The 22,427-nt window shown below is 39.3% G+C and overlaps 1 protein-coding gene across 2 annotated transcripts in view; it reads left to right on the top strand.

Moving 5' to 3' along the window:
• Window positions 1–20,116, top strand: part of LOC109924030 (scavenger receptor cysteine-rich type 1 protein M130-like) — a 43,521-nt gene extending 23,405 nt beyond the window's left edge. Inside the window, exons 6-14 of one of the 2 annotated variants that reach the window (XM_048604382.1) lie at window positions 6,273–6,584; window positions 7,597–7,911; window positions 10,286–10,600; window positions 11,177–11,251; window positions 12,363–12,572; window positions 14,153–14,284; window positions 18,604–18,690; window positions 18,777–18,860; window positions 19,474–20,116. In XM_048604382.1, the coding sequence (XP_048460339.1) occupies window positions 6,273–6,584; window positions 7,597–7,911; window positions 10,286–10,600; window positions 11,177–11,251; window positions 12,363–12,572; window positions 14,153–14,284; window positions 18,604–18,690; window positions 18,777–18,860; window positions 19,474–19,529 (1,586 nt within the window). In that variant the 3' untranslated portion in view covers window positions 19,530–20,116. Of the gene's footprint in view, window positions 1–6,272; window positions 6,585–7,596; window positions 7,912–10,285; window positions 10,601–11,176; window positions 11,252–12,362; window positions 12,669–14,152; window positions 14,285–18,603; window positions 18,691–18,776; window positions 18,861–19,473 lie in introns of both variants that reach the window. The other variant, XM_020524051.2, reaches the window with a different exon arrangement.
• The last annotated feature ends 2,311 nt before the right edge of the window (window positions 20,117–22,427 follow it).

Below are 22,427 nucleotides of genomic sequence, written 5' to 3'. Positions count from 1 at the left end.
GTGAATAGAAATGTGCAAGAGTATGTTCTGCTTAAATTATGATGTATCTGTGAAAAAGATGTCAGAGTTACTCATTTCTCTTCAATTTATCCTCATTATCAGAGGAAATTGGAATGAACCTGTTGAGCACTTCATGTGAGGGGCCCAACTATAAATCTGCACATGTCAGCTGTGCTAGATATGACACTAATTAGAGTTACAACTAATTCTCAAAGCAATATGATTCATGCCATGTTGATGTGAGTTCATGACCATGAAGCAGGTGTTCATGACTCAGTCACAAGTGGGTGTGTATAACTCCTACCCAGATTAACACACATACTTTGATATCAAGTGTTTGTTTGTATCATTCTAAATTGGATATACAGAGTTTAGACTCACAGCACACCTGGAGAATGGAGTACCATTGAAAGCATATGTTGGCACATCCACTCGCACAATTCTAAGGGTTAAATTACAAAGAGAGCGTGCATTAACAAAAGACTTTTCCTCCCTTGCAATTAAAAACTTGTTTGATTGTGAATTTTAATATTGTGCAAGAACTGATAACATTGATAAAATTTTTATTTTGATGCTGGTGCCAGAATTCAAGATGAAGGGACATTAAAGAAACATTACATCAATCCATTCAGAACAAAATTTAAAAACATTTTTTTCTTCAAAACATCGAAGATGTCTTGTTGTTCCCCACTCCTCTGTCCATGATCAAAAGAATAATGGATGCCAGCTAACATAATAATTTTAAAAGTGAGAACAATAATTTTTCATTATCCACAGGTACGAGGGCACACGGAACCAAGATTTGTAGATTTAAGTCAAACAGAAATAGAATGGTAGAAAGGTCTTTAGAAGCTGAATGCAACACTATTTTTTCTGAGATTGCTCTTACTCATAAATTGTTTGCTTCCATAGTCAACACTTCAATACCACAGCATTGTGACTCACTGGTTAGCACCACTGCCTTCTTGTACCAGGGACATAGTTTTGATTCCACCCTTAAGTAACCGTCTTTGTGGAGTTTTCATGTTCTCGCTGTGTTTACATGGGTTTCCATATGATGCTCTGGTTTCCTTCCACAGACCAAAGATGTGCAGATTAGGTTGATTGGCCCTGCTCAGTTGCCCACAGTGTTCAAAGATGTGCAAGCTAAGTAGGTTAGTCAGAAGGAAATGCAGTGTTACAGGTTAGGGGATGGGCCTGCATGGGATTCTGTTTCGAAGGAGGTGAACGGCCTGATTCTACACTATAAGGATTCTTCTGCTTTCGAGGCTCTTTTAATATGTTGTTCAGAAGCACACATGACAACTTCACTCTTCATAGATGCTCTGAGAAAGTGAGTCTTCTAGTGAATTATTACAGACCATATTTTTGACTGAATTAACTGTCAACATGCTTCCAGACTAATATGAGAGCTTTAACAACATTCTGTGTCAAATTCTTCAATGTCTGTAACCAGCTTTATGTTACCACCATCATGACTGATGATGCTTGGCTGGTTGTGAAGTTGTAGCTATGCAACAGGTAATGAGTGAAGCAAGGCAAGGGAAGTACACTGCCTAACCATGTCTACTCATCTGAGATGCATCCATTGATGGCAATATCGGTCGCTGTATCTACAATGGACTTCAATTTCTGGTAAAATGCAATCTTTGCATAGAGGAAGCCCACAACAATGGTTTGCTATGAACACAGCGCTAAATTCGATAGTTCCAGTGCAAGTGTAATAGCACAAGACTGGGTCTCCATAAGGTGCTGTTGGCTACAATATGCAGCAATGTTTTATTTCACCACAAACAATAAACTCCTGGTGTGCCATACCTCTCACTATACCATTATCTTTGAGGCTGATGACCAACACTCACCCAGTGAGGCGTGCAGAAGACTAGGCCAACAAGAGACACACCTAAGACTGAGGGGTAAAACGTTAAGTAGCTTCAACATAAGGCTTTATGTCATACTAAACCACAGGATCACAAACACAAAGTTAAGTGAACAAATTGATCAGTTTAATTCCCTGTAGCATTGTCATTTTGACATTGTCAATTCAAGAAAACTAACGAAAAAGCTATTGAAGATATTACAAAAACATTTCTGTTGACAATGGATGGATGTGCTCAATACACCACTGTAAACTATAGGGCTGACACATGTGCAAGCATGTACCACCAGAAGAGCCCAGAAGATTACCCATTTCAGCACTTTCCTAGAGTCAGATATCAGTCAATTCACTTTGGTCCGCTGAATATTTAGAAAATAAAATAAATGAGTGCAATTGTTGCAATAAAGGTTGGATGTTCCAAAATATCTTGGTTGTAGCACTGAAAACAAAAACAAAAACTCGCTGAATTTAGTATCTAGTGCACATCTTGCCTTTATCATATTTGGACTGCGACAGCAATGTCAATGTTTACATATTTTTTGTTGTAACTTTTTTGATAAATATGTTTAAATCTGTTGGACAATGGCACCAGAACTGAAGAAGGAGGGACTGTTCTGCTCAGTCAGTCTCCACCCACATTATGTTGAGTCAGGAGTCCTGGTGAATTGCCTAAGTCTGGTGATAGATCTTTCAACTCAATAGTCTGGGGAATCAGTTGCATGGATAACTATGAAAACAGTTAAACATGGTGGGTGGAATCAGCAGAGGTTATTAAAGTTTCCAGAACAAGTATTAAGCTAGAGAGTATGGAAAGAGTCAGGAATCTAACTTCAAGCAGATAAAGGGACAACTATGAGAAGGGGGACAATCATTAGAGGACTGAGGGTGTTGTGCTTAAATGCAATCATACAAAATGAGGTAAAGGAGGTTGTAGAACAGATTGAAATTGGCAGGTATGATATTGTGGGTATCACAGGGATGAGACTGCAGGGAGATCAGGGCTAGGAAGTAAATATCCAAGGATACACATTGTTTCAAAAGGACAAGTAGATGGGCAGAGGGGGTGGAGCTGCCTTGTAACCAAGAAATAAAAACACGCAGACAGCAATAAGTGGCATAGAGTTGTAATGCATAGAATATGTGTGTGTAGAGTTGAGCAATTGCAAAGGAAATAAAGACTCTTATGAGAATTGGGCACAGGCTTCCTCGCAGTCGCCGGGGTGTGGGGCAGAAAATTAAGCAGGAGACAGAAAAAACATGTAAGAAAGGCATTATTACAAAAACTGTGGGGTCTTCAATGTGTAGTTGCATTGGCAAAATCAGGTTGGTAGTGAATTTCAAGAAAAGGAATTTGGGGAATGTCTAAGAGATTTTATTTGGAGCAGCTTGTGGTAGAGCCCACTAAGAAACAGGCAGGTTCAGATTGGGGGTGTGTAACATAGCAGTCTTGATGAGAGAGCTTAAGGTAAAGGAACCCCTTGGGCAGTGACCATAGTATAATAGAATTCACCCTGCAGTTTGAGAGGGAGAGGATTGATTCAGATGTAGCAGTATTCCAATTGGGTAAAGGAAACCACAAACACATGAGGGAGAAGCTGGCCAGAGTTGATTGAAAGTGGAGCCTGGCAGGGAGGTGAATTGAGTAGTAATGGCAGGAATAGCAGAAACTCATCCTAAGAAAGATAAACCATGCTAAAGGGAAAATGAAACAACCATGGCTGACAAAGGAATTCAGGGACAGCATAATTGTGAAGAAAAAGCATAGAATGTGGTGAAGATTAGTGGGAAGCAAAAGGGTTGGAAAGCCTTTAAAATCTAGCAGCAGATAACTCAAAAAGCAATAGGGGTGGAGAAAATGAAATATGATAGTAAACTAAGTAATCGTGTAAAAAATTGCAGAAGTTTTATTTTAGATACATAAAAGGTAAGAGAAAGCCATGAATGGACATTGAACTCGATGGAAAATGAGGCTGGAGAAGTAGCAATGGGGAACCAAGAAATGGTGGAGCAACTGAATAAGTACTTTGCATCATATTTCACAATGGAAGACACCTGCGGCATGCCAGAACTTCAAATGAGCCGGGTGTGTGCAGAGGCCTTCACTAAGGCAAAGGTGGTGGAGAAGCTAAAAAGTCTAAAGGTGGATAAATCATCTGGATCAAATGAACTACACCACAGAGTTGCGAAGGACATAGCTGAGGAGATTGTTGAAGGATTGGTGATGATCTTTTAGAAATCATTGTACTTAGGGAGGGTCTCTGAAGACTGGAAAAGAGATAAACAGGAGTGTTAAATTAAGAAGGGAGCAAGGCAGAAGACAGGAAACTGTAGGCTGGTTAGCCTGACATTGGCCGTTGGTAAAAATGTTAGAGTCCATTATTAAAAATGAGATTTTTAACTCGTTTGTTAATGAGTATTGGAAATGGATGGTAAAATCGGACTTGATCAACACAGTTTTGTCAAGGAGAGGTCATGCCTGACAAATCTGTTAGAGTTCTTTGAGGAGGTATTGAGCAAGTTAGACAAAGGAGAACCAGTGAATGAGATATAATTGGCTTTCCAAAAGGCATTTGATAAGGTGCCACACAGGAGGCTGCTAAATAAGATAGGAGCTCATGGTATGAGCATTAAAGTACTGGTATGGACAGAGGATTGTCTGATGGGCAGATGGCAGAGAGTAGGGATAAAGGAGTCTCTTTTTGGGATGGTAGCTAATACTTAATGGAGTTCTGCAGTGGTCCATGTTGGGACAACTGTTCACATTACACATTAATAATCTGGATGAAGGAACTGAGGTTTTGTTGCTCACTTTTCAGATGATGCAAAGATAGGTGCAAAAACAGTCCTGTTGAATAATCAGGGAAGTCTGCAAAAAGTTGTGGACAGGCTCAGAGAGTGGGAAAATAAGTGTCAAATGAAATATAATTTGGGAATGTGTGATGTTATGGACTTTGGTGGGAAGAATAGAGGGATAAGCTATTTTCTGATCAGGGAAAGGCTGAAGGACAAAGGAATTTGGTAATCTTAGTCCAGTATTCTCTTAAGGTTGACATTCAGGTTCACTTGGCAGTTAGGAAGGCAAATGCAATATTACCATTCATTTCAAGAGGGCTAGAATACAAGAGCAGAGATGTACTGCTGAGGCTGCAATGAGGTTATGACCAAAGTGTATTTTTAATATTGTGAATAGTTTTTGGTTGTGTATCTCAGGAAGAATGTGCAGGCCTTGGACAGCATCCAGGGAAGGTTGACAAGAATGATCCAGGGATGAAGGGCCTCTCATTTGAGGAGCAATTGGGGATTCTAGCCGTGAACTCAAAGCAGTTTAGAAGGATGAGGAAAGATCCACTTGAAACTTACAGAATATTAAGAGGCTTGGATACAGTGGAAATCAAGAAGATGTTTCCACGAGGGGGAGAGAGGAGGACCTGGGGGCACAGCCATAGAGTGAAGGGACCTCCCTTTAGACCTGAGATGGGGAGGAATTTCTTCTGTGAAACTCATTACTGCAGAGGGCTGTGGAGGCCAAGTCATTCAGTGTATTAAAGACAGAGATAGATCAGTTCTTGATTAGTAAGAGGGATAAAGAGTTATGTGCAGAAGGCAGGAGAAGGTAATTGAGAAACATATCAGCCACGATCCAATGACTTCTCAGAGTCGATGGACCAAATGGCTTAATTCTGCTCCTATATCTTGTGGTCTTGTGGACATGAATCACCATACCCAGAGGACACCCTCGGTCATGATATTTAAAGAATAATGTGCTACATCACATAGATTTAGCACAGATCTGTTAATCCAAAGATTCACTGTAGTAATTCATCAAAGCTCCATTGCCAACAACTTCCAAGCCTGATATGTTGATTATTTGTGTGATTAAAGGTAACAACCTCTGGGGAACACCAGCACCAGCGATTTTCCTTTCAGCTGGCGCACCACTCTTCCTTGGTAAAATACCAACTTTCCTGCACCGTCATACTCCTTCAGTTCCTGGAATTCACTCCCTTAAAGAATTGTGACGTTACCTGCAGAATAGGATTGCAAGACTCATGAAAGTTCCAAACCATCACTGGCCTTCCCAGCGGCAGCTACACCCCTTGAATTAACAAAAAGTGCAACAGACAACATACCTCTATATTTTATCTTGCGTGCTTGCTTGTAAAAAGCTTGTCCTTTAGAACACAGCAGCTCCAACCGAATCTTTTGAAACATTAATCTTCCTGACTATCTCTACTTTTCAAATATTCGCTGCCTTCCCTTCCTGTTTTCTATTCACTATTCATTAACTGGGGAATAGATAAATCGCGCAATGACATGAATGGTCATAATTTATATTCAGATGATTCTTTTTAAAACATTCCATGAACATTGATTATATATTGCATTCTTACAGATGAAGATTGGCAGTTACGACTGGCTAACGGAGAGAGTATTTGCGAAGGCCGTGTGGAAGTTTATTATGACGGTGTTTGGAGGAGAGTGATTGACACTGAGTGGAATTTGAATGAAGCAGAAGTGGTGTGCAGACAGCTGAAATGTGGCTCTGCAATAAACATTTACAACCACTCGAAGTTTGGAAAAGGCACCGGACCAACCTGGATCACTAATGTCAGGTGCAATGGAACTGAACCCTTCCTGCGGAATTGCAGTTTTAGAAAAACGGAGCAGTCACCTTTTGTAGATGACGTGGGCGTGGTTTGCTCTGGTACGACCTTCTTTATTTACTCATATATAACCATTATCCTGCTGTCAACAATGGAATAAAGACCCCGGAGTCAAGAATAAAACTAATAGTATATTCAGGAAAGCTGAATGCTTTCTATTGGATGGTGTTGAGTGTTACTTGAACTGCGCACAGCCAGGCAAATTGAGAGTATTCAGTCGCACTCCTGCATTGTGCCTTATAGATATTGGGCTGGCATTGGGGATGCCGGACAAGGCAGTGGTCTACTTTAGATATTATAAGCGCTCAATTGAAATACTATTTTCACTATAAGTGTGCACAACTATTTCACTGATGTAATTGAGAGAAGCAAACCTACAGTGCTGTCCAGCCTGACCAAAACGACTCTCAAACACCCATTGGGTTAATGACGATGCCTTTAGCAAAACCTAACCAGCCAATCAGCTGTAGCATTACCTTTAAGATAGAGATCGACAAAAAAAAATTCTGACCCTAACTATCACACCCTTATGTAGAGACTGGATTTTAAAACTTGGAGACATCATTTTTCAAGCAGATTCAGATGGAGCTGAGCTCTACATGTTAAAATCATTGAATTAGTCATTTTGCATTTTCCTTTTGTATCCATGATTATTTGTAGCATCGTAGTATCTGTGTTGTGAGGGGCTGCAGCTGATCATTCTCAGCAGCTCATTTTCATTTTGAATTTGGTTTGGACCTAAGGCAGCAAGACAAAGGAGCAGATGTAGGCCACCTAGCCCATGGAATGCACTGTTGAATAAGATCGTGGTTGAGAATTCGCAACTTCACTTTCCTGCGTTTTACTCATAACCCTTGAATCTTTTACTGATTAACACTCTGAATTGACAATGGAAACAAAAAGGCTCAGCACATTCAGCAAAATGGAAGAAAATGATCATTGCATATAAACAGTGAGAAATGGGATATAAATTTGCAACAAAGCTGTTGCATGCAGGACCGGAACTGTAACCTGGATAAGAAAATGTTTGATACAATTATTTCTGTCCTGCAGATCATTTTCAGATAAGATTGGTGGATGGTGGAAGTCGCTGTGCTGGAAGAGTGGAACTTTACTACAATGGAAGCTGGGGAACTGTATGTGATGATTCTTGGGATTTAGCAGACGCCCAAGTTGTCTGTAACCAGCTGAAATGTGGGCAGGCTTTAAATGCAACGGTTTCCAGTTGGTTTGGTCCAGGAGTGGGGCCTATTTGGTTAGACAATGTGAACTGCAACATGAAAGATTCTGTCCTGTGGGAATGCTTGGTAGGGCAGTGGAGCGAGAGCGACTGCAATCATAAAGAAGATGCTGGAGTTATTTGCTCAGGTATCATGTCCTTTCAGATATTCACTCTTTCCAGTCCTAACAAACAGAATTCTTTGAACAAACTTCTGCATGGATTGTTATTCCTATGTATTTTTAAAGTTATTGTCCTGTAGGAATGGTTCTTTGATCTCACTGAAAAAAAACAGAACAGAAAGCTTGATGTTTCAATTGCACAATTGAGATGAACAGCTCATGAACTGAACAGAAGGTTAAAGTTCGATTTGGAACATTCTGTCCTCACCAAAGGTCTTAGTGTCATTCCTCTGTGCTCCTACCTCAATGGATTTCGGGCTAGACATGATGCTGAGCCTCCACCACCACCCTTGTTCACTTTGCTGAACTCATCCTCACATTGAACAATGTCTCCTTTAACTCCTATTACTTTCTTCAGAACAAAAGTGTGGCTTTGGGTACCAACATAGGTCCCAGTTATATCTGTCTCTCTTTAGGGTACTTGCAACATTCCTTGTTCAAGGCTTACTTGGGCCCCTCACAACTCTTTCTCTGAAAAATCGATGACATCATCGATGCTGCTTCTCTCATTCATTCTGAACTGGAAAAAATGATCAATTTTGTTTCCAATTTTCGCTCTGCTGTCAACTTCACCTGTTTCAGCTCTGACATCTCCCTTCCCTTTCTTGACAACCCTGTTTCCATTTGGGTAGAAGCTGGCTTCCACTATCCATTACAAACCAACTAATTCCCATAGTTACCTGGACAATGCATCCTCAAACCTTGCTTCCTGTAAGAACTCCATCGCATTCGCCCATTTTCCCATCTCCATAAAATCTGTTGTGATGATGCCACATTCCACGGGGCGGGGGAGGGGCGCTCAGAAATGCTCATTTTCAACTACATCAAAGATTCCATGCTACTATGGCCAACAGAGTCCTTAGATATGTTTATTCTATCTCCTGAATTTCTGGCCTCACAGCTTCTCTTCCTGCCCACAAATACGATAGGATTCCCCTGGTCCTCACTTACAACCCCAACAGCCTCTGCTTTCAAAGGTTTGTAAATTGCCATTTCCATGACCTCCAACAGGATGCCCAAACATATATCCCTCCCCATCTTTGTCAGCAACGCGCATGGAATATTCCTTCTGGGACACACTGGTCAACTCCTTCTTAATTCTCAGCATCACCTCATGTTCCCGTGGCACCTTCCTATGCATTCACAGATGGTGTAACACTTGCTCGTTTATCTCTTCCCGCCTCACCATCCAAGGCCCCAAACATACCTACCACGTTAAGCAGTGATTTACTTGTACTTCATTCAATCTAGTCTACTGCAGTCGTTGTTTACAACATGGTTTCCTCTACACTGGGGAGAATGAAATGCAAACTGGGTGACCACTTCACAGAACACCTGCGTTCTGTCCATATAAATGATCCAGAGCTTCCAATTACCTGCCACTTTAACACACCACCATGTTCCCAAGCCACCATTTCAGTCAGAAGCATTCAGCAGTGTTCCAGTAAGCCTCAGGCTCAACATCAAGTTCAATAACTTTACAAAACTAAAAGAATGGTGGGTGCGGTACATCAGAAACAAAAACAGAAATTGCTGGAAAAGCTCAGCAGGTTTGGCAGCATCTGGGAAGAGAAATCAGAGTGAATGTTTCCAGTCCTTTCTGAGGAAGGGTCTTTGGACTCGAAATATTAATTCTGATTTCTCTTCACAGATGCTGCCATACCTGCTAAGCTTTTCTAGCAATTTCTGGCTTTGTTGTCACAACTTTACAGCTTGATTCCATCCTTCTATCTTTTTTACTCATCCCCGCACCTAATTCTGTTACGACATGGGTTGCTTTTTGCTCAGCCAACGCATTTTCACCCACTCTTTGGCTGATTATCACATTGCATAGCTTGCTTTCAGCACAGATTATCCATTCTTTGCTATGAGGAGATAGCTAGAACTGCAGATGCTGGAGTCAGAATGAATACAGTGTGGAGCTGGAGGACCCTAGCAGGTCAGGCAGCATTAAACGATCAGGAGAGTTGATGTTTCAGTTCAGGACCCTTCACCAGGACTTCAACATCATTCCCTGATAGCCCCAGCTTTCAATACCACTTGTTCAGTTTATCTTCTGTCCTGGCTTGCTATCCATAATCCCCATGTTTACCTATCCATTTCATACCTCTCTCTCTGGACTCCACCTCTATCTATCTGATCATCTCTCCTTCCCACATTCCCCTCCCAATCACTTCTTCAGCATAAATATCAGGTTTTTTTCTGAACTGTTATTCAGTTCTGATGAAGTTACCGGACTTGAAATGATAGCTCTGGCTTCTTCCGACGAAGCCGGACCTGCTGAGTTTCACCAGTAATTTCAGTTCATGCTCCAGATTAAAGTTCACTCTTTGTTCTATAGACCACAGAGCTGTTAGGCTGCAGGATGGAGCGAACCCCTGTCAGGGCAGAGTCGAAGTTTATTATAATAGGACCTGGGGGACGGTTTGTGCTGATTCCTTTGGAAAGGCAGCAGCAGACGTTGTTTGTCAACAGCTCAGCTGTGGATCTGCCCAGTCTGTGGAAAGTGCTAATACATTTGGAAGCGGTTCTGGACAGATCTGGCTCGATGATGTGAACTGTCGTTTGCATGATACACTCCTCTGGCAATGTCCATCTTCACCATGGGGCCAACATAACTGTGACCACAAGGAGGATGTTGGAGTCATCTGTTCAGGTGAGAACTACAAATGGAATCTATTTCTCTTGAAATATTTCACTAATGTTTTAATATTTCTTTCACTCTTAAATTTGAGGCTATTCACATGTTTATTGTCAGTGTCCAGATAATGCCTTTGCACTCACACCTGCATGGTTTCCTTGTCAAGCAGCAAGTTCTTTTGAAATTTTCGTCCCAGTTAATAGTTCCTTCCATGGCTTAACAACTCCCTATTACTTTAAACTCCTGCAGCCCCAAAACTCTCCAAAATACCTGCCATCTTCCAAGCCTGGTGTCTTGGGCATTTCCAATTATAGTTACTGCACAATTCATGGTGTTATCTTCAGTTGCTTAGGTCTTCAGCTTCATAATTACTTCACTACACCTCCCTGCTTCTATACATACATTCCTCTCTTAAAATCCTCTTTAAAATCTGGCCATAATTGACCATGACTTTTCTTTTCTAACCCAATATGCCCTTTGAGCCTTCGTGTTATATTTTATTTTATTATGGTCCAATGAAGTGGCTTGGGACATTTAGTGTGCTGTATAAACACAAGTTTTTGCTGAAGTAACAAAATAGTTCTTTTTTAGAACTCGGTCCAAGGAAAACACGCAATGAGGGAGACACGAAGAACAGGAAAACTGAACCAGTTTCAGAAAATTTTGGTAATTATTGATATGGAAACAAACAAATGTCATACAGTAGGTTTCCTTTTTTGTTCCTTAGTGGAATTTCATAAATCAATACCAAACTGATTCTTTACATCTGTCCATCACTTCAACCTTTACACCACTAATACCAATTACTTCGCATCACTAATACAAAGTATTTAATGTACACGAGCGAGTGCACTTTCCAGAGTCAAGTGTAGTGTGCAACTGTCTACATGCCAGCTGGTTTCACCCCTAACAGGATAGGTTATATTGGCAGTAGCCATTAAACACCTGACAATTTGGTATTGCTCGTCAATGGTAAGAGTTGAAAGATTAATTCTGGGACAAAATATTGGTGAAGAGAGTCTGAACAAAGCCACACAGCATCAGCTGTCAGACTACAGCTATTCAGTTTTCCACACTGGAATGAAAACATTGTCCCTCATAGGGACTGTGGAAACCTGGCATTTGGAATTTGTCAAAGTTCTCCATAACTGTATGTCAGGTTTTCAATGACACTCAGCAGGCTTAATTTTAATGAATGTGGCTCCATTTCCATGTTCTAAGCTTTCTCTCTCTTTCAAAATTTGTAAAAACAAGAGTGAACAATTATCTTCCACTGTACAAATTGGGGCAATTTATTTTTTGGATTGCATCAATTTATTGCAGACCTGTGAGATTTTTTGTTATTCGTTCACAAGTCCTGGCTGTCACTGGCTAATCCAGCATTTATTATATGTCCCTAATTCCACATGAGAATGGGGTGGTGATCTGACTTCATGATCCGTACTCACAGTGTTGCTACATAGGGGAGATGGATGACTTTGCCTGAGCAACAGGAAAGGCAACATGATCACGTTGAATTTCTAGATGAGGTGACGCTTCGAGTGGCATTGCAGTTGCCGGTACTCCCATGCATATTTTGACCTTGTCTACCTTTGAGTCAGAGGTTACATATAAAGAAAGAGCAGTTGAAAGAGGTTTGCTGAATTACTGCATGGCATTTTGTTGATGATACACACTGTGTCATTTTTTTTTGATTCTGAACATGGCAAACAAAATAATTGTATTCAATTACAAGTTAAAACACATCAAATTCTCACATATAATTTTGTTTCTGCAGAATTGCGGCTGGCTGCAGGATTTAATAATTGCTCCGGAAGAGTTGAAATACTCTTCAATGGTACATGGGGAACAATTTGTGATGATTCCTGGGATAAACAGGATGCTGCTGTCGTCTGTAGGCAATTAAATTGTGGCCACCCAATGTTAGCTCTGGAAGAGGTGCTATTGGAAGGAGGAAATGGCACAATTTGGATTGATGAAGTTAAATGTAAGGGGAGTGAATTATTCCTGTGGGACTGCCAATTATCAATAATGGGTGATCGTGACTGTGAACATAAAGAAGATGTCAAATTGATATGTTCCGGTATGCCATTTTAAATTGAATCTTGATTTTACTGCACTCATCCTTGCATTCAAAACACTCTGTGCTGTCATTTTCCCTATCTCTGTAACCTAAAGTTGTATTAGATCCTCAAGAATTCTCCATTCTGACATTGTGTGTAACACCAATTATAGTCCTTTTACATATACCATCATTGCTTAGAGTCATGAAGATGTATAGCACAGAAACAGACTCTTCGGTCAAACTCGTCTATTCCGACCAGATATCCTAAGTAAATCTAGTCCCATTTGTCAGTATTTGTCCCATATCCTTCTAAACCCTTCCTATTCATATACCTATCCAGGTGCCTTTTAAATGTTGCAATTGTGCCAGTCTCCACAACTTCTACTGGCAGCTCATTCCATACATGCATCACCCTCTAAGTGAAAAAGTTGCCCCTTAGATTCGTTTTAAATCTTTTCCCTCTCACCTTAAACGTATGTCCCCTAGTTTTTGACTCCCCCACATGGGGGAAAAGATCTTGTCTATTTCGCCAGCCATGCCCCTCATGATTTTATAAACCTCTACAAGATCACCCCTCAGCCTCTGAAAGTACAGGGAATATAGCCCCAGTCTATTCAACCCCTCCCTGTAGCTTAAACCCTACAACTGTGGCATCATATTTGTAAATCTTTTCTGAACCCTTTCAAGTTTCACAATGTCCTTCATATAGCTGGAAGATGGGAATTGTATGCGGTATTCCAAAAGTGGTGTAACCAATGTCCTGTAAAGCCGCAACATGACCTTCCAACTACTATAACCAAAGCGCTGACCAAATGTCTTCTTCAATAACCTGTCTACCTGGGGCTCCAATTTTAAGGAGCTATGAACCTGCATTCCAAGGTCTCTTTGTTCAGTCACTCCCCTTACCATTAAGCGTGTAGGTCCTGCCCTGATTTGTCTTTTCAAAATGCAGTACCTCACATTTAGCTTCATTTAGAAGATAACGCTAATCTATTAATCTTAGGTCCAAAGTGTATCACTGAACACATACCCATACTGAGTTCTATTTGCCATCATTCAGTTAATTTATCACTTGCAGATTTCGCTATTTTCTGCAACATTAACTTTACCAACTCTCTAGAGGTCACCATCAAATTTAATATATGTCTCTTTCTTCATATTACTGAAGTTCTATTTGTACATTATTTCCCCATCCATGGTACAGTTCATGGTATTTCCAAACATTTCTACGTAGTGCAATTGATGGCTAACACCAGGTAATGATCAATTACAGTACAAAACATTGGAAAGTGAAAGATTCAGATTGTGAAACCTCCTGAATCTAAACTAAATGATTACTTATAAGTAATTGTAACAGTGAATACAATAACAGATTTCCTGCCAGATAATGTGTTTCTTGTCCACTTTGGCAAATATTTCAGTTCAAGCTGTTAGTTGTATCCCTAATACATGAGATGCATGATGCCAATTTTGTTTGTATTATTCAATGTGTTTGATTACAGGCCATCAAAAATCCACAGCATCCTTCAACCAGCAGAGACCCCCTATTTTCTTCATCCCTTGTATTTTTGTTATCCTTTTGATTGCTGTGTCACTTGCTTTGGCTGCAGAATTACAAAGAAGCTACCAGAAAGGTTGGTTTGTTCAATATTAAAAGCCTTGCCCCATAAATATTCTGGTTGGTTCCTGCTAATGTTATCATTCTATAATTCTTACAGATTGCAGAAAGGATATAATTATGTGTTCATTATAGACACAATATATGAGGATTTTAACAATTGGAAAATTTTAGTTAAACATTGCTGAAAGGAGACCAGAGGTTGAAGCTGCTTTGTCTTGCACTTATCAGACAAGGGCACAAGAAACAGACTTGAATAAAATGAGACTGCATTTTATACAGCATGCGACGAGGGTACTGATTGGTTAGAGCATTATTGGCATGTAGATGGGGCAGTCAACTGTCCGTTTTAATCCTCAGACCAGTCAGCTAGATTCTGATTGATCAGTGAATTGTTTACAGGATACAGCAGATATTAGTTGTCACCATGAAACCTTTGTTTTACAAACATTATGTTTCTTGCATCCTAGTTCATATGAGTGCAAGACAAACAACATCAATTTCTAGTTTCCTATTAGAAATGTTTAAATTCTGCACTATCAAGAATTTTTTATTCTGATGAAAGATTGGGTAGAGTCAAAGCTTTACAGAGTTTTACAACTTGGAAATGGACCCTTCAGTCCAACTTGTCCATCCCGACCAAATATCCGAAAATAATCTGGTCCCATTTGCGAGCATTTAGCCCATATTCCTTCAAACTCTTCTTATTCATGTACCTATCCGGATGCATTTTAAATGCTGTTATTGTACCAGCATCCACCAATTCCTCTCGCTGTTCATTGCATACATGCACCACCCTCTAAGTAAAAAAGTTGCCCCTTAGGTTCCTTTTCAAACTTTCTCCTCCCACCTTAAACCCATGCCATCTAGTTTTGGATGTCCCTACCCCAGGGGAAATCCATTGGCTGTTCACCCTATCCATGCCCCTCATGATTTTATAAACCTCTGTAAGGTTACCCCTCAGCTTCTGACGCTCCAGAGAAAACAGCCTCAGCCTATTCGGCCTCTCCCGAAAGCTCAAATCCTCCAACCATGGCAACATCCTTGTCAATCTTTTCTGAGCCCTGTCAGGGTTCACAACACTCTTCCTACAGAATGGAGACCAGAATTGCACACTGTATTCTAAAGGGTAGTGCTTGATTATGTAGGGAATTATTTCATTCAACAGTGGAGGCTTAAGGCAGATTAAATTATAAGAGAGGGATGGGTAGAGTGGGTGGCGGAATCTATCTCACTTGACTTAGAATTCAGTCATGAGATGACATAGAACTGAAATAGTTGATAGAGGATTATCAGGAATTTTGTAAAAACTGCTCTCATTTTGAGATTCATCTGGGTTTGAAAATGTGATAGCGACATTCAGCAAGAGTATATAAGTGTAAAAACTTATAAATGAATATATACATAAACTGTGGTAACCAACACCATATAAACCAAGACCTGATTTTAGGTCCACGTAGACTTGATGAAGCAAACAACCTCTTGCTTTGCTTTATGGCATCTATAATTTTATGAATTTTGATCAGTCTGATGTCTGAATGAGCTGAGAATCCATGGAATACCCAGATAAATAAAATTGTGAGTAAATAGTAATACTCAAAACCACTCTAAGGGTTAATCAGTCAAATTAATCAAGTCCTCATTTCCAAATATAAATTAGGAGTTTTCAAAATGAAAAATCATTCATAGCATGTGTACATCACTGGCTAGGACATCATTTATTACCCATCACTGGAAGCCTAGAGGGTAGTGATGGTGAACTGCCAATTTGAATTGTTGCAGTTTATGGGCTGTCAAGGCAACCACAGTGTAACCAGGAATGGAGTTCTAATATTTTGAATTAGTGACAGTGGAGAATGGATATTGGTCCAAGAGGTGTGTCAATGATGTATGACTTGAAGAGCAGCTTGCAGGTGATGGTGCTCCCATGTATCTACTGCCCATGTCATTTCAGGTGATAGAAGTCAAGTGTTTACAAGGTGGTGTTGAAGGAGCAATGGTGTTGATGGGATACACACTGTTGAAACTCTTCATTGGTGGTGAGGAGAGCAGATGTTAAAGGTGGCAGATGGTATGCTAAGCAAAATGACTTCATGGTCTTGGATAAAGTTGATTATCTTTTTTAAAATTCATCATAGGGTCTGAGTGACACTACCTGGACCAAAATCCATTGAAAATCCTTAGTTAACTTTAAATGGCCATGCTGAGCTGCTTTATTGAACTGCTGTCATCCATGTGATGTACCTCAGCGCCAGGGTATCACAGGGGCACAGTGATTAGCATTGCTGACTTGTAGCACCAGGAACCTAGGTTTGATTGTCGCCTGGGTTGACTGTTTGTGTGGAATTTCCATGTTCTCTCTGAGTCTGTGTGGGTTTCATCCGGGTGCTCTGCTTTCCTCCCACTGTCCCAAGATGTGTAGGTTAGGTGGATTGACCTTGCTAAATTGCCCTATCGTGTCCAGGGATGTGGAGGCTAGGTGGATTAGATATGGTGAATGTGGGGTTACTGGGATAGATTGGACATGCTGGTGGATCTGCGTGTGATGATTTTCTGAGGGTAAGTCATTGATGAAGCAGATGAAAATTGTTGGTCCAAGGACAACACCCTGAGAAATTCCTGCTGAGATAACTGACCTCAAGCAACAACAACTATCTTCCTATGACTTAACAAGATATGATCTAACGAATGGACATTTTCCCTCTGGATTCCCATTGAATCTTGTTTTGCTCAGGCTCTTTCATGCCACATTCAGTCAAATATGAGCTTGATGTTTGAACAAAGCCTGTAATGAGGTCAGGATCTAAACCTGGCGGTACCCAAACTCTGTGTCAGTGAGTAGGTTATTGCTAAGAAAGTGCTGCTTGATCGCACTGTTGATGACTTCCTCCATCACTTTCCTGATGATCAAGAAAAGACTGATGTAGTGGTAATTGGTCAGGTTGGATAAAGTTGTCCTTTTTTTTTGCACAAGACAACCTTGGGCAATTTTCCACTTTCCAGTGTTGTAACTGTACTGGAATATCTTGACTAGCAGTGTGGCAAGTTCTGGAGCATGTAACTTCAGGACTATTTCTGGCATTTTCTCAAGGCTCTTAGGCTTTACAGTGTCCAATCCTTCCAGCTTCCTTTTAATATCACGTGAAGTGAATCAAATTGGTTGAAGATTCGCATCTGTAATTGTGAGGAGCACTGCAGGATGCCAAGCTGGATCATTCACTCAGGGCTTTTGAGTGAATATTGTTGCAAATGGTTCAACGTTATCTTTTATACTGATGTTCCGTGGTCTCCCATGATTGAACATGGGAATATTTGTGGACCCTTCTTCTCCAGTGGTTTTTTTTTTTTAATCATCGATGATTAATCACCACTGAATGTGGCAGTACTTAGATCAGCTTGGATCAGTGCTGATAGCTTGGAATTGCGTGGGCCTTTTCATCCCTTGCTACTTTTGCTTTCTGAGAACAATTATCTTGTTTTGTAGCTTCAGCAGGTCGACAATTCATGGTGTTGCTGTTGGCATGCCATCTTGTATGCTTCATTAAACCAGGGTTGACCAGTTGCCTTTACAGTAATGTTGGATATACTGGGCAATGAGTTTGCAGATTATATTGAAGTGCAGTATGTTGTTGCTAGTGGCCTGGAGTGCCTCATGCATTTCATGTCTTCAGTTGCAAGTTCCATTTACCATGGTAGTCATGCCAGATAATGCAATGGTGTGTGTCCTCAATGTGAAGTTGAGACATTCTTATCTGTGTGTATTACCAACAACATTCGTCTTGAGTATTTTTGGATCTGTGTCCTTTCAAGCAAGTCGAGATTATTCTGTCACACTCCTGACGCGATATTAGACTGAACCCTGATTATCTGCAATCTGAAAGGATCGATATTTTTCACGCATACAGCAAAAGAAACGTTACTGTTTAATGATTTGTATTGAAAATGTTTGACGTCATTTAATATCATATTCACAATTCAGAGCCTTGCATTGTCATTTTAAGAGAATTCGTTCCGAAGCCTCGGTCTACAGCTGCAGCAAGCTGTGGTTTTAATAAGGTTTAGACACAATAATGTCTACAATATGTCAATGACTTTCATTAACAGCTACCTGTGATTGCCAAAACCAATGCATATTGACATACGGGTGCATAAGTTTCTTGAAGGCATAGCATCCTTCCGGGTTCAGTGAATGTAATTTAAAAGGTTGCATAAGAGCACAATAACTGATTGTTTCCAGGAATCAATAAAGAAGGATGGAAGGGGGAAGCGGGCATTAGAGACTGATATAACCCTTGACATTTGTCCCTGTAAAATCTGGCATTCTTGATTCCACAGACAACAGACGGACACAATATTCTCCCGGTAGCTTTTCTGGCCCTGTTTATGAAGAGATTGAGATTCACAACGTTGGTGCAAGCCCAGGTAATTACCTTAAACAAATATGCGCATGATACCTTTATTTTTTCATGCAATTTGAATTTTAAGATTCCAATATTTTCCATTTATAGATTTGCACTCTAACAGCTCACTGAACAAGCTGGAATATTATACAGACAGCGAGTTACATCAAGATGATGATATACGTATGCAAAGTAAGCCAGTTTGCGGCTCTCTCTTACAACATTCTGTCACAACCTTGCAACAGAGAGCAAGACAAGATTTTTAAAAATCGCCTCATAGTCAGGTTGCCATATTAACAATAGATATCTTTTTTTTAGTTTGGAGTCATTCGTTAATGTGAAAGAAGAGACAGAAGAAATATAAAGATTGGCTCCATAAACAAATTCTACGCCTTTATATGATACATATTAAAACTGCTCAAAATGTCACCAATGGAAAAGACACAAATCGTTAATGTCCTCAGCAATCAGAAATCAAAATTTAGCGTTATTTTCAAATCAACTGACAAGTCCTTATGCCATGCATTTTCCTTTAAGCTATTCCCATTTCAAAATATAAAACTTTTTTTTTATTTTGAAATGTTAAATGGGTTTCAGAGGAATCAAAATACATAGTAATTAGGACTCACAATTAAAATAGTTAGAATCCTTTCGAGAGTCAGTGATAGCTGAATGAATACACTGAGTAATATTAATTGATAATAAACCAGTTGGCAATACATTGAATTCATAAAATGCTGATTATTTTGGAGCTTAACTTGAGTCATGTAAGTTCATTTCACCAGCCCATTTTTTCCTTTTTCAGATTCATTTACTTCATTCGATGCTGAATTTGGAAGAGAATATGAGGACGTTCAATAATTTGAGAAGTAATTGTGATGACGTTCACCACTTGTGTTCCAGAGAGAAAAAAAACTTGTGACAATATATCTCACATTGTTTAATTACGTTTCATGATTGAAATAAATATGTAATTGTTATTGTAATGACATATGCAGCCTGTTGTAAAAAGCTAAATGAATGAAGTAGTGAATGAAATGTGATCGTTTATACTGAGCATAATAAATACAATTCAGTTCTAGGCTGTAGAGTAGTCTTTCAAACTTTTCTTGCAAAGATGTGAATTGTCAGCTTTTAAAATTGTCAACAAACTTGAACTCTATTTGTTAAAGGATGTATTCTTAATACTTATTCATTTCTGAAAGAAATATGCATCTAATACATCTGATAGTTTTATTCATTTTATGACATTTTCCAGCAAAGCAACCTTTAGTGAGTAAAATATCAGTCTCAATATTGACAACAACATTTACAATTGCAAATTTTGAAGATGAAATATAGTGATTATTATGGAATGACATTGAATGGATGATAAATGTAATTAAAATGTTAGTTGTAGAAATGCAGTTCCATCAAACAAGCATGAGATCACAAATTAAATATGTGGCAAAGAGAGTTTGTTCAGTAAATGAACGAAGGTTACTGATTTTAATAATCAATAAAATTATGACAAATGAAGCTACATTTTATCATTGTTATAGTTGTATCAATGGCAATGGTTTGCATGCAGAGATTCAACAGGAACAGAAAGGTATAAATCTACCTTTAAAATCTACCTTTTGTAGACAGCATTTGCATTCATAAAGATCCATTACAGAATTACAAATATATGTGTTTCAATTACTCAATCAGTCCAGCAACATTATTTCAGTTGTAAGTGCTTTATTGGGTTTGCATTTCAATGTTGCCACATGTATTGCATGGAAATTAAATAAGTGATATTTGTTCAAAATTTGGAACCCATGTTAATTTGTCCATACTTTTCAATCTACAGATTTAGATATGTCATGACACACTTCTGGAACATGTGGGACTTGAACTGAGGCCTTCTGGCTCAGAGATAGATTTGTAAGCAAATTATAACTGAATATTGTCTAATAATTGGTAGTAATTGAGAACCACAACTGCCTGACGTCAAACATTACCAAAAGCAATGTAAGTATAATGTAGGAGAGTCCCAAAACAGCAAAAGAAGGAACTTTGCATTCGTCCTTTCTGCTCTATCTTGGTACAGGGCTTGAATAGAAAATAAATAACTCAATTTTAATTTGAAACATCAAATAATCACAAACATGACACATAAAAACAGGATCAGTTGTGTAGTCCAATTTATATTATGGATAATATCATTATCTGATGAACTGATAATATTGTTGTTAATGTTTATGCATGAAAAAAATAAAACTGTAATGAAGTACTATTGTCATCTGATAACCAAAGCGTCACTGTGGGGAAAATAATCCATAAGGATCTGGTAGATGTTTTGATTGAGTCATATTGTCCAATTGTTTCAGTTAGTGCTTCAGCAAGGGAAAAAAAAAGTACATCCTTATAGAGACTTCACAATTGCAGGATTCCCCAAGACATTTCCCAATCAATCAAGTACATCTTAATTTGTATCATTATTGATCTGATATGAGCAGATCACAGATAGTCTGCTTTACACTGAGCTGGTTGATGGATACATTCTGACCAAATGAATGGTTAAGCCTTATAACGGACCATCATAAACCTCTCACAATGCAAACAAATTCCCACTCTCACTCTCTGGACTCTCTCTTTCTCTCTCCTTCTCTATCACTCACTCACCCACATGCTGTTTTAAAACAACCATGGCTCCAGAAAAAAAAAACTGACTGTTTAATAATTGAATGCATAATTGCACACAGACCAACGCACACATACAATGAGTTCAAAATCCAAGCTGTAGAATTAATTTTGTATAATACACATTAGAAATGCTTCATCACATTAGTTATTGACATACCTGCCATAGGAAGGAAATCCTCCTACCCACAAGCACAAGGGTCCTCATAACTTGATTGACATTAGTCAACTTAGAGATACAGAACAAATACTAGGCCTGCCAGAGATTCGCATCCCACAAAAAATGAACAAAAGGGAAAGTGGTGTCCTTTTCTCTTGCAGTGAAAAACGTCGAAAATCTGAAGAAAGCCAAGTTATTTTCCCTCACCAGTTTCTACAAGTAATGTCAGAAACTTCATAAGTTGTGAGCCAGTCACTTGAGCTTCCCGCATGCAATGACAGTACTTAGCAAAAGCAGGACGAGGAGCAGCAAGTCCTGGCAAGACAATAGAGTCATCTCAGCAAACCGATAATAACACACATCTTCTTTGTTGTATCTGTCTGGCTGTGTGTAGCAGCGGGTTTATCAGGAGGTTTGAGTTTCAGGAGTAGAATTACATGTTGACAATTCATAATTGTTTTTCTGCAGTGAGAATCTATTTATTTGAAAAAAAAAATCAGTTATTGTTAAGTCCAGAAAGCTAGTCTGACCACATCTTTAACTTTTGTGATAAGAGAATAATATACAAACTAACAACTCCCAATTAACTGTTCCAATATGGAAACATCCCATAAACATATACTTGGCAAAGGCAAATTCCATAAAATAGAATATCTCACATGTAAATCTAGCAGCTGGAAGAGAAACCCAACTTTTAGCTGTCACAGAGAGAGGAAAAAGAGTTTCCATATCCAACTTCAAGACTCCAGCAATCGCAGAAAGCTAAAACTAAAAGTCTTGGTTCTGTCAGAGGCTAATCACACACAATTGATGCTAGCCTATTAAGCCAGCAACTCAGGTAGAGTTCTGGGGACCTGGGTTTAAATCCCACCATGGAAAATTATGGAAATCAGTTGAAATTGCATTCAATAAAATTTATAATTAAGCCCAAT

This window comes from Rhincodon typus, chromosome 13 (assembly GCF_021869965.1).
Source record: "Rhincodon typus isolate 14 chromosome 13, sRhiTyp1.1, whole genome shotgun sequence".
Classification (NCBI taxonomy): Eukaryota; Metazoa; Chordata; class Chondrichthyes; order Orectolobiformes; family Rhincodontidae; genus Rhincodon; species Rhincodon typus.
The sequence above is the reverse complement of the archived record's forward strand: the minus strand, read 5'-3'. Positions and strand labels throughout refer to the sequence as shown.